Source organism: Oryzias melastigma, linkage group LG1, assembly GCF_002922805.2.
Source record: "Oryzias melastigma strain HK-1 linkage group LG1, ASM292280v2, whole genome shotgun sequence".
Classification (NCBI taxonomy): domain Eukaryota; kingdom Metazoa; phylum Chordata; class Actinopteri; order Beloniformes; family Adrianichthyidae; genus Oryzias; species Oryzias melastigma.
In genome coordinates, this window is record NC_050512.1 from 22,397,412 (window position 1) to 22,416,202 (window position 18,791).

General features: G+C 39.6%; 1 protein-coding gene across 2 annotated transcripts in view; it reads right to left on the reverse strand.

Moving 5' to 3' along the window:
* Positions 1-1,525: 1,525 nt before the first annotated feature.
* LOC112157224 (activating transcription factor 7 interacting protein) overlaps positions 1,526-18,791 on the reverse strand; it is a 30,295-nt gene continuing 13,029 nt past the window's right edge. The window contains exons 1-14 of one of the 2 annotated variants that reach the window (XM_024289846.2): positions 17,175-17,413; positions 14,279-14,327; positions 11,829-12,320; positions 11,288-11,714; positions 10,930-11,105; positions 10,695-10,832; positions 10,541-10,612; positions 10,332-10,453; positions 6,506-6,567; positions 5,276-5,938; positions 5,098-5,199; positions 4,199-4,276; positions 4,011-4,090; positions 1,526-2,979 (exon numbers count right to left, since the gene is read on the reverse strand). In XM_024289846.2, coding sequence (XP_024145614.1) covers positions 2,524-2,979; positions 4,011-4,090; positions 4,199-4,276; positions 5,098-5,199; positions 5,276-5,938; positions 6,506-6,567; positions 10,332-10,453; positions 10,541-10,612; positions 10,695-10,832; positions 10,930-11,105; positions 11,288-11,714; positions 11,829-12,314 — 2,862 coding nt within the window. In that variant the 5' untranslated portion in view covers positions 12,315-12,320; positions 14,279-14,327; positions 17,175-17,413 and the 3' untranslated portion in view covers positions 1,526-2,523. Of the gene's footprint in view, positions 2,980-4,010; positions 4,091-4,198; positions 4,277-5,097; positions 5,200-5,275; positions 5,939-6,505; positions 6,568-10,331; positions 10,454-10,540; positions 10,613-10,694; positions 10,833-10,929; positions 11,106-11,287; positions 11,715-11,828; positions 12,321-14,278; positions 14,328-17,174; positions 17,414-18,791 lie in introns of those variants that run through there. The other variant, XM_024289845.2, reaches the window with a different exon arrangement.

Sequence of the window (18,791 nt, forward strand, 5' to 3'; positions counted from 1 at the left end):
TAGAAGCCTGGAGCAAGATTTGGATTGCTTTGATATTTCACATAAAGTCTCGTTGAACTGTAGGTGGCGAACAAGCACTGGTAAACAGAAAACAGACCACAGAAGAAGAACCCCACCCTGCTTGTCAAGTGCGAACGCCACTGGCTGAATGCGCTTTCATGAAACTGCATGTGGTCGCACACGTTCTCGTAAAGGTGTGTATGTACCTTTACAGGTATGATGGGTTGTGTCACAAGGCAAGTTTTGAAGTCTGCTATGTACAAAACACATGGCAATTGACTGTGTGCTGAAAGTTAAGCCACTTGAGCTTTGGAGTTGGTAGTGATGTATGAGTAGTAAATCATCAATCATTTAATCCTTGTGCTATCCTAGGTAAGTTGACGTTGGGAGTCGGGTCATCTGGACCCCACAAGAGAGTTTGCAGAACTTTTTTTTTTCAATGATTTTTTATTTTCACTGGTATCCATGACAGACATGGAATCTGTTCACCTTCATCCAGATTTGTTATTGGGATGGCTAATACATCAATGTAAGACTTGGGTCATCTGGACCCAATAAGATAACACAAAGGTTAAAAATCAATCATGAAGGAGAGATTAATAATTGCACCTTGTGTCTGGTTAGAATTATATAGCATCATTAGTCACTTATCAGAATTGAGCTGTGAATCAAAAAGCCTGAGGCAAGATTAATCAAATTTACACCCCTTTGACATTTTACACCAAGCTTTTTCCAACTGAGAGGCTACTTTCACACTGGACATGTGTTGCGCATTCAAGAATGCGTTATACACTGCTTCATGAACACGGATCCAGCCAGTGGTGTTCACACTGGACAAGCGAGGGGTGGGGTTTATTTATTTATTTTTTTTACTGTTTACAAGTGCTAGTCTGCCACCCACAATTGGAAGAGGCATATTCCAAATCCTGATCATTTTTGCTCCAACTCTTTTCCAATATACTTGCTGTCATCTAATTCCAACTGGGCACAAACCAAAATTTTTAATTTCCCCTGCAAGATCATGTATACAATGATTGGTACTTCTGTGTTTGAAAAGGACACTCTCCACCCATCATTATCATTGACGGTATACAGTCTATGGTCATGATCAAATCTGAGTCTCTGATTGGTCAAAGTTAAGCGTTTTCGCAATTTAGCAGTCAAGAAGTTCAACTGGTTGATTTTCCATCGTGTAATCAATGAACGGCCATTTTGTACGTAGAGCCTACAGCTGGACTTAAAAACTTGCGTGAACATGAGAGTTTTGGACTCTGAAGCTTGAAATTCGGGTTAGCGTGCATTAACGTAGACTTTTTATTGAAAATGGCTGCTTGAATGCCAGTTGACGCGGTCAGGGTGAAAGTACCTTGAGTAAATGCACTTGTATTAGGACCTCTTTTAACACCATTTGCTAAAAGTATGTTCAAGAACCTGTGCTGAACGTGCTAAACATGCCCAATGTGTAGCTTAAGGTCTTCACTCCAATAGCTAAATAGTTTGCCTTTCTTTCAGCCAATCACAATGATTTTTTTTTTTATTTAAAATTCATGAACGGTCATCTCTCTGCATTCTAGAAGGTATGGCCCTCCTCCAGCCAGTTCTTCACATAGAGCAATGCTTTGGCATTGCCTGACCTCTAACCACCATCCACATCTGGACTCTTTGGTTCAACCTCTTCCCAAGTATGCAAGAGGCCACCAGTCCAGATCCTAACTGACAAGGATTATGGACTTATTTCATGCACATCTTTAATTGCATTCCTATTATTTCTCTTTATTGAGATGTCCAAAAACGGGGGCTACTTTTCTCCATCAATGGGTGCTAGCTTCCTCAACTCCTGTTCTTTTTACCAGAGCTGCCATGAACCAGCACTAGCCAGTACACCAGCAGTAAGTGGGGTTCAGGTTGTTACACCATTTTAATTGACAGAAAAACAACAACAATACACATTCTGAACTAGCTTAGGTAAGGTAAAGTACTGTCTCACAGCATGCCGACATGGTAAAAACGGTTTATTGACACTTCAATTTAGCCAAATATGTAATAAAGTTTTTTTTTTATTGTTTTTGTCAAAGTCTCATTTCCAGACAACTTACAAAAGTTATTATTCCATTTCTACCACGCAAGTATACATTTTTGTGCAATTGAAGAATCTTGCAGCCTAACCTTTAAGAAATAAAATTAAAATACAAAAATGGAGGGGGGTGGGGGTGGAATAGCAGGAGGCAACATAAATATCTGACATTGCAGAGGGGTAAGATCAATCAGATATTTACATATTTGAGTCACAAAATAATACATCACATACAAAAAGCCTGCGAAAATGAAGATTTGTTTCTGCAATCCTTTGAGTCAGTCAGTAGTCCAAGTAACGTATGTTGGTTTATTTACAGATACTGCATGTGTTCAGCATTGAATTCCTAACAGAAAAAGATTTAAAAAATGAAAAAAAAAGTTGCCATAACCATTCAAAGGCAAAAAAAAAAAAAAAAAAAAAGTTTGTTTTTTTTTTTCCTTAAGGTTTTAAGTAGAAGTGGAAGTGATTACATTTGTGCACTGTGGTTCACAGAAGGTACCGAAGCGTCCGTAAATGTCTTTGGCTCGAACAGCAAAATAGTATGTGGAGCCAGACTGGAACTGTGTCAGCGTGCAGGCCATAGGAAGAGGCAGCGCGTTCACCTCCCCTATCTTCTTCCAGTGCTGCTGAGCGGCGCCAGAGTTGGAGTTGTCTTGATGGAAGGCATACAGGTGATAGCTCTCTACAGCAGCACAGCTTCTGTCCACCTCTGCAACACTCCAGGACAGCACGATGCCGGTTTGACCCGGCACCAGCTTCAACTGCAGCTGTTGAGGAGGCGAGGTGCGTTCAGCCTCGGGGGGTAAGCGTGGTGGCGCAGGGGCGACGGGGAGAGAGGGGAGTGCTGGACCGGGACCCCGTGTTGGTGTAGAGGTTGTGGGGCGGGGCTTGGAGGCAGCATCCTATGGGATTAAAATAAACAACATTAGAAAGCAGACACTTCAGTTAACTTTTGATCACATGTAACAAATAATATCACAAAAAAAAAATCGGAAGAATGAAAATGCTACCATATTTTCCAGAGTACAAGTCGCAGTTTTTTCATGGTTTAGCCAGGGGCTACTACTCAGGAGCGACTTATTTGTGATTTTTTAAGTATAAACAGGCACCTGTATTTGTTATTTTCCCAGTAAACAGCGGTTGTCCTTTAGAGGTTGTTTTTCTCTGACAGCCGCTAGAGGGCGCTGCATCTGAGTATAAGTATTTGTTACTGACAGCAGCAGAAGAGTCATCCAAAACAAACATGGAAGAGAATCTGATGGTTTTCCTCTTAAACTTGGATATTTTTCTTATACAGATCAAAAGATTGGGCTTGACTGATTTGCTCTGAAATGTCAGACTTTTTTCCCAAAAGTGCTCCAGAGAGACTTGTATTTGGTTTTCTTCTTCTTGATTAGGCATTTTTTGCTCTTGCGACTTATACTACGGAAAATATGGTAATTTTCTAGTGCATTTTACTCAATGGAGAGCCAATATAAAGAGCAAATCATAAAGAGTAAATCACATAAGCATGTTGTTATTACCAAACAAACTACCCAACTGTTTATACAACTCCTTCTAAAGTTACCTTTTTTAACTTTATAAAATGCTCAGGTCAAAAGATCATGTTCTTGTTCGAGTTAAAAGCTTGAGTCAATGTTGCAGGTCCTAAACACTTCACATAAATTCTGTGTGGAACAAGCCCAGACAAAAACCAGACTTCTTGTTAGAATCCTTTTTTCTTGCGATACAAACTTACTTATGTTACACTGTATTTCTTCCTATTCCTTTTTCCCTCAAACATTAGTAAATAAGAAAGAGAAACCAAACCCTTAGAGGCTAAGAACCTTCTTTTGATGTTTGTAAAATCATGTGTGAATCTTGCAATGTAATTCTAAAGAGGGATTAAAAATGCTGAAATCAACATCTTATTGTTGAACTTCTAAATCCTCACCTGTGGGGGGCGATGATGAACCGTTATCTGAGGATTTGAGGGGTTTTGGTTGGTTTTTGGGGACATCCTGGCTGCAGCGCCTGTAGATAAATCACAAGATTTTTTTTTACATGTGAAGAGAAGAAATGTATTAATTACTTCCAGTGCAGTTATTTGTTTATTCAACATGCTAAACTAATTGTTCTTACCGGTGGAAATGCTGGTAACTGCGTTGGAACGCAGCGCAGGAGAAGGAGGTGCAACTGTTGCATTCTTCACTCCTGTCACTGTAAAACAAAACAAAAATATGCTCTTAATCTCAGGAGTAAACAATTTGGAAAAATCTTTAAAGTAACTTGATATATATAACACTACCTGCAATACTGCAAGTGTGAATGGTGTAAGCCAAATTTGGCTTGTGAAGATGCTGAAGCTAATAGCTAAAAATGCTGAAGCTGATTGCAGAAAATGTTGAAGCTCATTTCTTGCTAAAGTACAAGTTAAATGCAAAATTAGCCTGAAAAACCTCAGTAGATGCAAAATTATCCAAAAAAGGCAGCATGACGCTAAAATAAAAGCTAAATTCCAAATTAGTAAAAAAAAAACCTGTAAAAATGTCTAATAGGGTCAAAAACGTTAGCATGTTGCTAAATTAGCTGAACACCAAATTAGCTTAAAATAACCCAGGTAGGTGCCAAAAAAAGCTAGAAAAGCTAGCATGTCGCTAATATTTCAGCTAAATGCCAAATCAGCCCAAAAAAACTAACATAGATATTAACTTAGATAAACTTAGATATTAGCTAAACTCCAAACTATCTTAAAGCATCAGTAGATGCCAAATTAGCCTAATGAGCTAGCGTAATGCAAACATTATGGGTAAATACCAAATTTACTCAAAAAACTCAAACAAAATAAAAATTAGGAAAAACAGCTAGAATATTGCTAAAATATGAGCTAAATGTCAAATTAGCCTAAAAAAAATCTAGCAGATGCCAAATAAGCCAATAGAGCTAGCATAATGCTAAAACAACAGCTATGTGCCAAAATAAAAACTGGAACAATGTCTAAATGTTTAAAGGTGTATAAAGGGGAAATAAGATGGTCTTACCTTGAACATCGTCATCATCCTCGGTAAGGTCGATGACAGAGCCTTTGGGTCGTGCTATTGGGACAACTACTTTGGCTGGAGTGGTTACGGTGGTCTGGTTGTCTAGAGAAGAACATTTTGCTGGTTAATAAATTAGAAAACCAAAAATTAACAAAAGCAAAGGTTCCTTCCTCCTCACCTGTTTTGGAAGTCAGAGATGTCCCTTGAGGGGGTCCTGGAGCTGTAGAACCGGTCGCCGCCGGTACAGAGGTTGCAGGCGAAGATGCAGAAGACAAAGCTCCAACCACAGAAACAGACTGAGCCGGTGTTCTTGCCGTGGTCACTGACACCCCTGCATTGGGAGTAGTTATTCCACCTGCACCGCCTTGGTACACTGCGCGGGCCAGAGAGATCTGGGTGGAGGACACTTGACCCGCAGAGGCCTGAATTGTTGGGAGAGTGGTGGCCACGGAACTGGAGACCGATACTGGGTTAGTTGCAGGAGAGGGCTTGAGAATAAAGGTGGTGGTAGAGGGAGTGGTTTTAGCCTTGGTTAATGAGGTGGCTGCAGACAATGAAGAAACTGGGAAGTTGACCAGCGTCCCCGTCTGGCCATTCATTGATAGCGGCAGCTGGATAACCAGCGGCTGGCCCGCAGCCACCATGCTGCTCCCGGGGGCTGTCTTCAGCACCAGCGTGCCGGGCTGACTCTGAGTAGTGATGCCTGTGGCCAGCGTGGAGACGCTATTGGCGCTGGAGGTTATGAGCTGCAGGATGGAGCCCTGTGGGACCATGGCAGTGGAGGTGCTGGAGGTGGTCGAGGCTGCGACAGAGGCTGATAAAGGCGCTTGGACCGAAACAACTGGAAACAAGCAATAACAGATCAGGTCAGTTAGAAGGAGGATGCTCCATTTTGAGTTCTAGATAATCCACTCTTCAATGTAGTGGTAAAAATGACTTGTTATAGCATTTACTGAAAGGCAGATAGATATCAAACCCACAACAAGTTGCATTAGGGGTGAGTATAAAAAATAAATGAATAAAAAAAGGATCTAGATGAATAGAAACCGTTAATAATTCATGAAGTCAATCGATTTTTGTATTCATTGAGACAAAAATAGTGATTTTCTGTAAATCATTCAAGATTTGTTTGGCTTAAATCTAACATTCTGTGAAAACGTTTTCATACTAAAACAGTTATTAAAAAGATAAATCCATGTTTGGTCAATTAACAACAAACCCTAAATGTATTTGAATCATGAACTCATGACTGTAAATCAAATTGATTCAGAAACTTGGCAGTGATGTCCAAAACTTGGTCAAATGACAAAAAACAGCCAGCTGCCAAAACTGGAGCCCCACCCCAAATCCACTTTAACTCTTACAGAGCGACACAGACTTCCCCTTTGGAGAAAATCCTGCTACTTACCAGCAGAGCTAGACGATGGAACGGTTGGAGTCTGCTTTACTTCGACGGTAGCCCGGACTGGCCTGTTCAGAAAGATTGCTCATGCTTAGACTTGAAGACATAGGAAGCCCAACAAATGAACGGAAGATGGTGTGGACACCTCGTTTTATTCCATTCAACACATTAAAACATCTGAACAGCTTGCATGAAGATTCAATTTACAAAATGGTTGCCCAAATTTATGGCATAGTGTTAAGGGATTATGCGGTTTTAAGTGCTAAGTCACCAGGTCCTTTTAAGTGTTTTCATGATTGATGAAAGATTAAATACTGTATTGATTATTGTGCTTCGTGACAATTGTCCCAGAATGCTTATAATCTTGTGACAGTCTCAATATAACATTGAAGTCCTTCCATCATATTCTCGAAAAAACTCTGGTCTTCTCTTTACTCTGAGTATTTCATTGATTACATCACGAATCTCTCTCCAACTCTCAGTTGACAGTAAGGGAAATCGATGATCAATGTACATCCTCATTGCCCTCCTCAAGTTTGTGGGCAGTGCCTCCTTTCCCATTAATCCAACGTAATTGACCTTTGCCACCCAGTCGCAGTAGACATCATAAGGGACTAAGTAGCGGAAAAGGTAAGATGCGTATCGGTCAGGCCTGGGGTTTCCTGAGCTTCGCTTGCAGTTGTTGTACAACACACTCTCCAAATGGGAAGAAATTGGGCGGAGTTTAACGTCAGCTCTGCATCTTCCTTCACTGTACTCTGCCAGCTTTGTCGCCATGGCAATCTGGCGCGAGACATCTGTCTCTTGCTCGTACCCCATGTCCTCTTCTTCCATTTCCACCTTGACAGACAGTGCAGGGGTCTTACCAAGAGAGGGTGCCATTCCCTCTCTGGGTACCTCAGGCTGCGGCTCAACTGTCTGCCGACGGAGCACGCTGTTGGAAGAAGAGGTGCAGTTTTAACTACACTGCTCTGCCTGCAGAAACGCTCAGGCTTCAGATTGTAGAACGTCACAAGACTCAGGACTCGACCCACGGGGGGGTTTACTTTGCAGGTACAAAGGCAATGTTTTATCACCCCAAACTAATCTGGAAGATTGTTGACGTATTATGGAGACTTAACCCTTAGGAGTCCAGGGTATAATTGGCCATTTTTGACAGAGTTAATCTTTTTTCAATGTTTTTCTTGACCAGGTTGGTACATTTTTTGCCAGTACAACCTTACAGTCTTTTTGCCATACTGTACTAACACATCTGACCTAAACTCAGACACACAAAAAAACCCAATAAATGAGTAGGAATGGTTTTATTTTTCCATGATTAAAATGGCAAAAATGTTCAATAAACCTCTTGTTATGTGCAGTGCAACTTCAAAATAATTGTTGGAATATTGCTGAAAAACAAATTTTACATGAACAGGTAGCCATTATCTCAGTTGTTACTGTTCCTGCAATAGCTGAATACACATGGCCACATCTGCTCAGATTTTGACCAACAACTGCCCAACTTTTAACATAAAACATGCAGACAATGTTTATATTCAAAAAGGCACAACGCTGTTTCTTGTCTAGCTGCACACCAAGAGCCATGTCACAGGCCAGACACTTTAAAACTATATCCTTCCTGATTTCATCCACTTGAAGGCAGCATTTTAGTCTACCTTTGTTTGAGTTATTATTTACATCTATGACGAGGGACACAGGAATGTGGATCAGGTCTCCTGCTCTGGGGAAACCTGTCTTGTCCACACTATAACGCTAACAAACCATCTCCACCATCGAGTCATTGCGTGTCATAAGCTGCACCTGCTTGGCTCTGCAAGGTATAGACTATTGTTGTTGAACTCTCCAACGAGTCCAGCAAAGGAGGACAGAATCAGCAAGCTGGGTTTCTGTGGGCGGAGTAATACTGCATGAGTTGATCTGGCAGGTCAACTCCACCCAAGTGTCTTGTGGTATTGGACAGGGAATGTCTCTGACAGCCCAGCATCCATCTCCATCCTTCACCCTTCTGTGGCACATGCAGGATGGATAGTGCAGCACACAGACAAGTGAGCCCATCTCTGTTTCACCTTTGATTTTCTCCCATATTTTTTTGTTTAGGGCATTTGCTTCCCCCCCTTTGGGGCATCCATCTGCTCTCCCTGTAGCTGCCACATGCTCCAAACTTCAACTGGCTGGGTCCATGAACAGTTCATATTTGTGCAAGTATGGTATCCAGTAGCAAGATAGGGTGATTGAATAAGGTCCCAGCCCATGTTCTCTTGCTGGTTTTCCAGTAAAAATGGTGGATTTTACAAAATGGGGCTTGATTCAACCAGTACAAAAAGTTTCAGCCACCATTTAGACAGATTGTCCTTCATATACATTGTCATCCTTTCATCCATTGCCAACTCCCTCCTTGGGTGGTAATAAGCCTGGTAGGCGTTTGCCTTGGCCTTGAGGTCCCTTCTTCGTCTTTTTGCTTCTTCCTCTGGATCATTGAGGTGAATGTTCCAAAATATGGACTGGAGTCTATGTCTCATCATCTACTTAGCTGGTAGGGACATAGACAAAAGGTGATTTTGTAGTTTCTGAAGGCTTGGCAGTGACACAAATGGCTTGTAGATAAGGAGACCACAATGTTTGTGCAGATCTATCTACATCAGTCCATATATAGTTCCTCCTTAGGTCCTTGTCTTTTGTAGCATTTTTGTTGATGCTGGTGCAGATTTTCTCTACTGTCTCAGTGGCAAAGAGCAGCAGAAAAAGGTCTTGTGGACTAAAGTATGAGCACTCATCAACCTGGACTCCTCTATGTTTGGAACCTGCTCACTGCTGGGGCAGTGTCAAAATCCACCTATGTCCTCTACGGCTCAAAGCTGATGTATGGAGGTGTTTTTACTGTGGGCATCAGTGGGGATCTGGAGCTGGTGCACCTTGATGGTATTCCCGAATTGGCCCACCAGTTGCCTAGTTTTGGACACATAACTAACCATAGACTCACTAACACACTAAATGTCTCCAATCTCGGAAGTAACTCAGCTTGTAAAATTCCACCACGACTTCTCCCGCCTTGCTCGTTCCACAAAACCTGTCTTGAATTTGCACCAGCAACCAATGGCTTACATTTTTATACTCAGTAGGATTGAGGATAATTCCACACTTTGTCCTTGCAAGTGCTGTCGGCGATCAACTACTTAACTGTGTATTGGGTCCAGGACATATGGTTAAACATGAGGAAAAATAACAACAATAATGTATCATAAGCTTTGATGAGAACACAAAACCACAAGTGAAACCAAATCTGGGGTATCTTTTGAACCCCCCACTTTAAAAACCAGTTGAAACAAACAGTCCTAATGTTTGAAGGTGCATAGGTGCCCCTTACATTGGTCATGTGATTTGGGCGCTCTGCAGCGTCCAACGACTCCTAAGGGTTAAAAGGCTGACAAAGCGAGAAAAAGGACATGGAAGGAGGAGTTTGGATTTCTGAAGGACATACAGTTGTTTAATTTAGTCTGTTTTTGAAAATTGTATTGTATAAATAGAGTTTGCAACCCGGGACAATGTCATCTATTGATGCTAACCCCTATCAGTCCAGTATTGTCACGTTCATACAAAAGCCAAATTTTATTCACACAAAACACTGTGCACAGACTATTGGATTCAAGTACTGCATGTTTGCTGTGAACATTGAAAACCCAATTCTTTTGTCACATGACAGAAGTAAAACTGGCACTGAAGTTAATTTTTTTTTTTAAATATAATGTGTTCCTCGTGGATTCATTTAATTACTAGTTAAGTACGGAGCACAGAATTTAGTATAGAAGTTACTTTTATTACATAGGCTTACCGCTGAGGTTGAGGGACAGTTGTAACAGTAGTAGTCTTGGGAGCAGTGGCAGCAGTAGTTGTAGTGGTAGCTACGGGAGCAGCTACGGGAGCTGCTACAGCAGCTGCAGCTGCAGCAAGAGCCTATGGCAAAAAGAAAACCAGTCTTTTTAGACAGAAGAACTTAAAAAAATCTCACTCTAACTGCAATAAAGAAAAATAATATCTTACTTCTTGCTTTCTTTTGTTTTCAGATGCTTGGTTAGCCTCTCCAAACTTTTTAGCAAGTCGAGAAATCTTTGTCTAATAAAGAAAGGCCGAGAAGTTGTTAACTTTTCCTCATAGAAAAATATAAACAATGAAACAAATTGTATGATGAACCTACTTGGAGTGAGCTTAGCGCAGTTTGATGTTTGTTGGCACAGTCGATTTTATCTACCCTGGCTTTTAGCTCTTGAAAATTTTTGTCGAAAACAGTCAACTCCATGATCTTCAGCCGCTCTTCCACAAGCTGCTGAACAATCTGAAGGAAGAAACCAAAAAAGGGAGATTTAGTTGCACTCAAGTACGGGGCAGATTTGATATTTGAGTCAAGACATAGCAGGGCAATTGATTGATACCTTTTCAAGCTTATGGTGATTGCCAGCTTTGGCACTAATTTTCAGTTCCAGTTGTGCCTCCAGTTCTTCATGTTCCACCTTGGGCCTTTTGCCCTCTCTTTTAACAGTCGGTACGTCTATTTCACTTCCTTCTGATAAGGTGCGCTTCAGTGTCGAGGATGAACTCTTCTCTTGACCTGCACAAAAGGCAATCCTTGCTAAATGCGTTTGCACCATCAATTTTTTTTTTTTTTCACTTTTTCTATGTAAACAGCATAATAATTTTTACGTTGTTGTTAAATACTATATGATATATTAATACATTGAAAATAATGGACATTTATTAACAATAAACAAATATAATGAGGGAATATCCAACCTGTATGAGAAGGCGGAGTGGATGATGGTCGAGATGTAGTTTGTCCAACTTCCCTTTTTTCTTTTTTGACCTCCTCTTTTACCAAGTCCACCTCCATTTTTTCGTCACATTTGAACCCTCTCTTGATGAGGATTTTTTTTGTCTTCTCATCTTTGATGCTCTCCTCTTTGACGTCCACAGATTTCTTTTTCTCCGCATCAGAATGAGATTTGGAAAGGCTTGTGGAAGAACTGGAAGCTTTGGGAGAATAAGGCTTTCCATCTTTTACTTTGGAAACGAAGGGGTCAGGATTAGTTTTTGTCGAAGAGTCATTTTCTCCTTCAATTGGACGTGTGAATTCAGACTCCACGGGTGCAGCATGCGAGGATGAAGCTGAATCATTTGGGGAAGTATCCACTGATTGATGCTCTGTTGTACTCTTTTTTTCCTGTTAAGAGTATAAAACCATATTTGAAGAAACTTTGAACTCTAAACTCTGCTAAACATTTAAATGATCTTCTATAACACTAAGTGAGTTTCGTATAAACTTTTTGACATTTACCTGCTCCTCTTCGTCCAATGGCGCCCCTGTAGTGTCTTTTTTTGGCTGAGTTGACGATGAAGACTCATCTAATAGTGCTGGGGAAGAGTCTTCATTCTCTGCCTTATTACAGTCAAAGAATGCAGACTGAGCTGGAGTTCTGGGAGAAGTAACTTCTTGATCTTTTGGACTTTGAGAGCCAGGAGGGGACGGGGACAAGTTTAGGGACAGGAATGGCACAGGAGAGCTCACAGGGGTTTGAGAAACGGGTGATGTTGCATTGGGAGAGTTTGAGCCTGAGATGTTGTTTTGCTCTTTATCGGCCGCTTTCTGTCCATCGTCTTTATGCGTGCCGTTCATAAGGGGTGGTGGGGATGGGCTAGACAAACTTGAAGCTGACGTCAGCAAAGTGCTGTGAAGGCTTTCCAGTTGCAGACGATCGCTCATTTTCATCGTTTTCCTGGCCCGGAAAATCTTCTTTTTCTCCTCCGCCACGACAACTTCCATTGCTTTCTGTAAGACGACAAAAGTGAAGAAAAAATAGATTAAAACAGCGTGGCCACTCTTGTAAATGTCTAAAGCAAACAAAAACAACTCACTAAAAATTGGACCTCTAAGCTGCACTAAGATACACCCATTACAAAAAGCAAAAGATGCAAAACTTTAGAAAAAACACTGAGGTTCCCACATTATTCTTGAATAAGGGCATTGAAGTTTGAAGTTCAAAATCTTTATTCACTGTATTTCTGAACAATTCCTTGCAACTGAGGCTCTCCCAGTGTGCTACAGCAATGCCCCCCATAAAACATACAAATGACAAATTAATGAGCTAAAGGGGTGAGTTATGAGGCGTGTTGTTGCAGCAGGGGTCATCACAGCCTCTACTTGAAGTAAAGTTTTTTGTCTTTTTATTTCAGAGGTAACTTTATGAACAAACTTAATATAAAAACAAATCAAAACAAACAAACAAAACAAAACTGTTCCAGTACTCTTCAGCCAGAAGTCTGCTGAAAAAACATTTGGTCTTATTGTGTGTTTTAACCCTGTTTTCAAATAACTTGCTTAAAATAGATGAGTACTGAAAGTACATTTTGAGTTCCCTTCCTAATACTGCTGTTAAGGACTCCAGATAAAAGTGATAGAAATCTATTAGAAAAATAACCTCAAAGTGACTCAGTCAGAATTGCCTTTTTCGCCCAAAACCACCGTTTTATTCCTGTATTTCCACAGAGCCATATGTTGTAGGTTAAAAAAAAACTATATATACTATGAACGAACATTGATAACTACAGAATTGAGCAGCAATTACTATTAATCTTTAAGTGAGGTGTACAAACTGCTGCACCTTTGCAAATCATTTGAGTTAAATAAAAGGGCTGAGAAAAAATGTGCTTGTGAAATGTTAGCCAGTCTTTTCATAGTTTAGTACCAATTCTTTAAAATTGTATTCTAAGTATTTACATGATTTAGAGAGGTACATATGACAACTACCTAATGACAGGTTTTATTTTTATGTTTCACAGTGGTGGAATAGAACACATACAGAGGGGAATTGTCTTGCTGTGTTTGATGCTGATCATGCTGTACTATAGTTTCACTATTAGGGTCAAACGCATACGGCTGTAATTTGACCGTTCAACATCTTGAAAACAGTTTGCAAGTTTACCAAATCTTTTCCGGCATGTGATTCTACGCATGAAGACAATTGATAGATCCGGTATCTAAACAGTGAACCAATTCAACATAGACTGGACATAATGGGAAGTTGACTTGCTTGTAGTCATAGAACATAGCCAAATCACAAGACGACTGCTATGAAAGAGGCATCCCCAAAGGACCAGGAGGAGAGGCAGCACACCGATCACTTAAAATTGAATATTAATTTTAGGATATAAAATTTGATGTGCAAAGTAAAAAAAAAGGTTAAAATTATATGCCCTTAACCATATTGACCTGACAGTTGACCTTCTATTTATCAAGACAACCCAAAGACAAGACAGGAGCAAAGTGAAAAGCTATCAGCAGTAACAGTACCGTCTTCCCCTGTCTCATGCAGCTATTGGTCCCTTTCTAAGCCAATCAGAACAGACCAGGGGCGTCACGCTTCAAAATTACGTCATTTGGTCTTGCAGCTCTGCGTTCCAGACCAAATGTCTCGCTTCTCTCGGAGTATGACTGTGGCAGTGCTGGCAGCAGCAACGAGGTTATGCTCAACAGTATGGCATGGTCTTAACTGTTTCACACATTAGTGTTGAGGCTAGTCGTACCTTTTTTAAATTATTCAGATAGATCATTTATCCTTTTTGGCTACACGGGTTGGCTTAATGTATTTTACAGGACAGACACAAGTGAGAAAAAAGGTTTAAAAGCTACATGTTTCAGAAGATGGTACAACAGTTAGTTTTATTTTAGAAAACAAGTGTGTTTTGCCCAGAAACAAATAACATGAAAGCTTATTCTTTCTAACTCACCTTCAGGCAAGCAGATTGATGGTCATGGATTTACCAAATGATGGTGAATCTGAAAGAGAAACAATATATACGTTGAGTAACAAAGATTAGAAATTAAAATGTAACCTACAATTGGCTTCACTAAATAGGAGAGTTTATATCCACAGCATAGGCTGACATTAGCGAGGTCTTGGTTTGTAATTAGGGCATTTACTTGAGGGAATGGTGCATTTAGACATAATTTATTTAGAATCAGTGCTTCATTTGCGAGGTTCTTAATATGCTATAGTATTTTAGTTCATAGACAAGTCATCATACACAGCTCCCGTCAAATTTTGATGTGGTGAGTGACTGCCGTCGCTGTTTTGGCATGTATAAAGTGTGTTAGCTTTGCTGCTCTTGAATTGCTGACCCATAAGAACACAGCCGATCACATCTAGAAAACAGCTGCAGTCGAACATATGTCCTGAAACTACAAGTTATTTGTATCTTTGCAGGCTGCCTTATGAAAATGGAAAACCGCATAGACCCAGTGTAGACTTTTTACTGCAAAAAGCACCACCCTGAGATACTGGTGCACACGCTCAACAGTATAAACCATTCCTGCTGTGTTCCCATCAGCAAATCTGCCTCTAGCAATGGGTATGAAACTCCTGTGTATGCATTACATATTTTTAGTCTTGAAAATTTAGAGCAAACTAAAAGTATTATTAAAAAAAAAAAAAATCAAGACAAAGACGTGGATGGGTGTAGAAAGTAGAAACAAGATCGTTTCTCCACTCCACATTCCAATGCTATTGCACACGGCACAGAACCTAACATTCCCCTCCCCCATCCTGCAGCCTCAATTACTGCGCCTGGATTTAGTACAGAAACTCAAAATGGTGGTTAGCTCGGCTTCTCGATGGCAGGCAATAACTACTGTAGCTAGCTGAAAATGATTGTCAGATGAATCAGGTTGCAACATTATGTCGAACATTGTAGATTTAATTTTAGACCAGAGGTTTTCAAATGCTCCTCAAGTCTACAGGATGTAACAAAAAGAAGATAAACTCAAAGCCACAAAAATTTGGAGAAGTACCTGTTAGATCCATCAGGACGAGTAATTTCAAATGAATTGAAAAACAAAAAACAAAACAAAAGGATTCAAATTAGCAGATTAGCCGAAAAATTAATCTAAGCATTTTTAATAAAAGCAGGACAAACTAAATTCCCTGGAAATGTTTAAAAAAATAGGAAACATTATCAGAAAATGTCACAGAAATCAGCTTCTCGAATAAATTATTAACGTTGCTCAATCCTTTTATGTCAGAGATGCTGCCGGTGACACCCAAATAACACACGCTTTTTGATATACCACAGCTCTTTGACCGTTCACAGGATCAATGTCAATCACCTGATTCTCACACAGAATTAAACAGCGTTGCATGTGGGTGTTGCATGTCAGTTTTGCACCTCTTACTTGCAACATAATGGTTCAAAGCTGCTTTTTCTACGACAGATTTAAGTTGATTGCGTAAGGACTTAAATACAGTAAAGTGTTGTATGTCAGCGAAGAGCTGACTTTCTCAGCTTCAGAATCCGTTTGATTTAAGTTAATTGCGTAAATGCTTAAAGAGTTACAATAGTCCATGACACTGGAGCTAAAACTCCTGTGTTAAAGAGTTAAACTAGTGAGGTTAGAACAACAGACTGACTGTATTGTCTTCATTTTTATGTGAGAGCTAACTTGTTCAGAATCTTTAGTTCAAGAAATATACAAAGTAATGCTTAATCCAAAGGGTTCCAACACAGGAACTATTAGAGACACCAATGAAACCCTTTAGCTGCGTTTGCACCGACCACTGTTCACGCGTCGGCAGTGTCCAATTTCAATGCTAGGTCAATGTATAGACGAAATCAGAGGTCCTGCGGCACGTTTTGAGCATTGGTCATTATTATATGGGTGACATAGCACGGCCAGAGTGCAATATGTGAATTTTGGCAAAGAAGATTAATCTCGTTAACCAGCCAAGGATTTGGCCTTAACCAGTGACATGCTGATAATGTGATCAGCAGGTGGATTCCAAAACCACCATGGAATCTGGTTGGTCTTCTGCCAATCTTTATGACATTTTTCTTATTTGCATCAAGACAATAATAAAAAGTTTATCTAATTTTATTTTATATTTTTTTCTTATTCTGACTAATGCCATCCAGAAAGTCGTCAAACTGCGTAATAAAGAAACCAAAGTACCGCTGAAAGCAGCCATCTTTCATATGCTTTTCTAAAGCTCTTCAAAATAAATAGATCTGATCTCTTAACATCATCTGTGTCTTTCAGGCATCGTAAATGATAAATACAGGCAAAGCTTCCATGTAGCGATATGGCTAATAAGTTTTGATGTTAGCTTAGCTCACACGCAGTGGAAGCGTCACGTTTTAGAACACATTTCTGGACTAGTGTCAAGCAGTAAATTTGATGCGTGTGAAAAGAGAAGCGGCAAGCGGCAAACGTGAATTTGACATGAGAGTTGTGCTTGGTGTGAACCCAGCACTAAACTTGAGAAGAATCAAACTATTCTTGACTTTTTAATGACAAACTGTAAAATCCAGATACTTAAGACTAGCCTTTGACAATACATGTAGATTACAAAGGTTTTGTTTTGGCAAGTATGCCGTTCTTTATGCAATTGTTCCTCTGCGGCATTGTATACCCAGCACATTGTACAAGGTTTTTATGCGCATTAATATTAAATTGAATTCAATTCTATATAGGGTTAAAAGGTATCAACTAGAACATAATTTAAAAAAAAAAGGAAACTTTACAATTACAATTAATGCTTCACATCTGCTTGTTAACAGATCACTATCATTATTAGCATTAAAATGCTTAGTTGTTTGAAAACGTAAAACCAAGAAATTACAAAACTCTTACCTTTTTAGCTAGCAAGCATGTCATAACTAATCGGTAAGAAAAAAAATCCAGGAAACTTGACTTTAACCCGCAGCACTAAAAAATAACAAAATACTAATGTCAATCTGAGTGATGAGGAAATGTTAAAAAAAAGGCTTTAAAAAACAAATGTCAGGCTTAAGCAAGATGAGTTTGACTAGGCCTTCCATATTTTTGTTGGTCACAGGAGCAGAGAACAGCCAAGAGGTTGGAAACAGAAGAGAGGAAAGAAGGAGGGGCTCAGTAACAGGACTAGTCCAAGTTGTGCTTTGCAGGGGTGTGGCCCTTTACCAGGATGTGCAGCTTTTGTGGATATATTAGCCATTTTCTAAACTTCACAATGAGAAGCAAATATAATATGTTCTTCTCCATACCATGAGACTAAACAGACACATTTTTTTCTTTATTGTTCGCCTTTTATAGGTAACTTTAATTTTTTTCATTAAAGCTTCACACAAAGTGTTGTAACACCTGTTTTCTTTTTAAATTCCCAAGTGGTGATTATTACTTATTACAATACTAGCTAGTAGCGCAGAGAGAGCAGAAGAGAAGTGAACAGACTGTTGCTAAGCAACACCCATCCCCCCCCTCCAGCTCTAGCACAAACTAGTTCACAGTGAAAAAATCCAAAGCCAGCAAGGACAAAACCATTTTGTCAAGACGTGGGGGAGGATTTAGTTAGCTTCTTTAAAATTCTGATTAAAAGTAACGGCAATTCAATACAAAAAAGGGACTTTATCAAACAATAAGAAATGTGTCAAAATAGTATTATACACTTTTATAACTATAGAATTCTCCAGATGTTGAGGGAAAGCTGCTGCATTAAAATGCAACCTTGTCAATTTGATGTTAGTTTCAGGATTTTTCCAGAGGATAGAGGATATACTAAAAGAATTTGCCCTTAAATACGAGTAAAAAGAATTTTTAAAACATTTTTTAAGATCTCTCCACTATTATGTAGGCATCTTATTATTTAAAATAAAATACAGTAATCCACTTTGACTTTTGCAAACAGATTTTGAGATTATTTAAAAAAGCAAAACGCCTAAAAAAATAGGAAAGACAACTTTGAAAATAGGATTTTTAATCCTTAAGAAATCTTCTTAAGATTACATAAGAAAACTAATTTAGATTTTGCAAAGAAAGGCACAAAAATGCAATAAGTAAGAGCTTAGCTAGCATGCCGTAGTCAGTGCTCAACTGCGACCAAAATATTGACGTACAGGCAGCTGCACTCAACCACCCCTGCAAATCCTCTTTTGCTCCGTCTTTCTCTGACACTCACAGGCTCACATACACTCACACATACAATCAGTCTTTCTGCCTGTTGTAAAACAGCCTACCCAGCTTCATGGGCTGAACCAATGTCCTATGGGGAGGAAGTGGGGGAGGGGCATACAAAACCCACAGATAAATAAAAGATAAACTCTTAAAGTGAAAGGTAACAAGTTAAACTGCAATATTTTTATTAAAATGTAAACTTACTTTCTTCCCCTTTTTACATCAAATGGAAGAGAAGTATCATAAACATGTTTTCAATAAAATTTGATGTTGTAACCAATTTCTTATAATCATGTTTAATCTACACCTAAAAGCTAC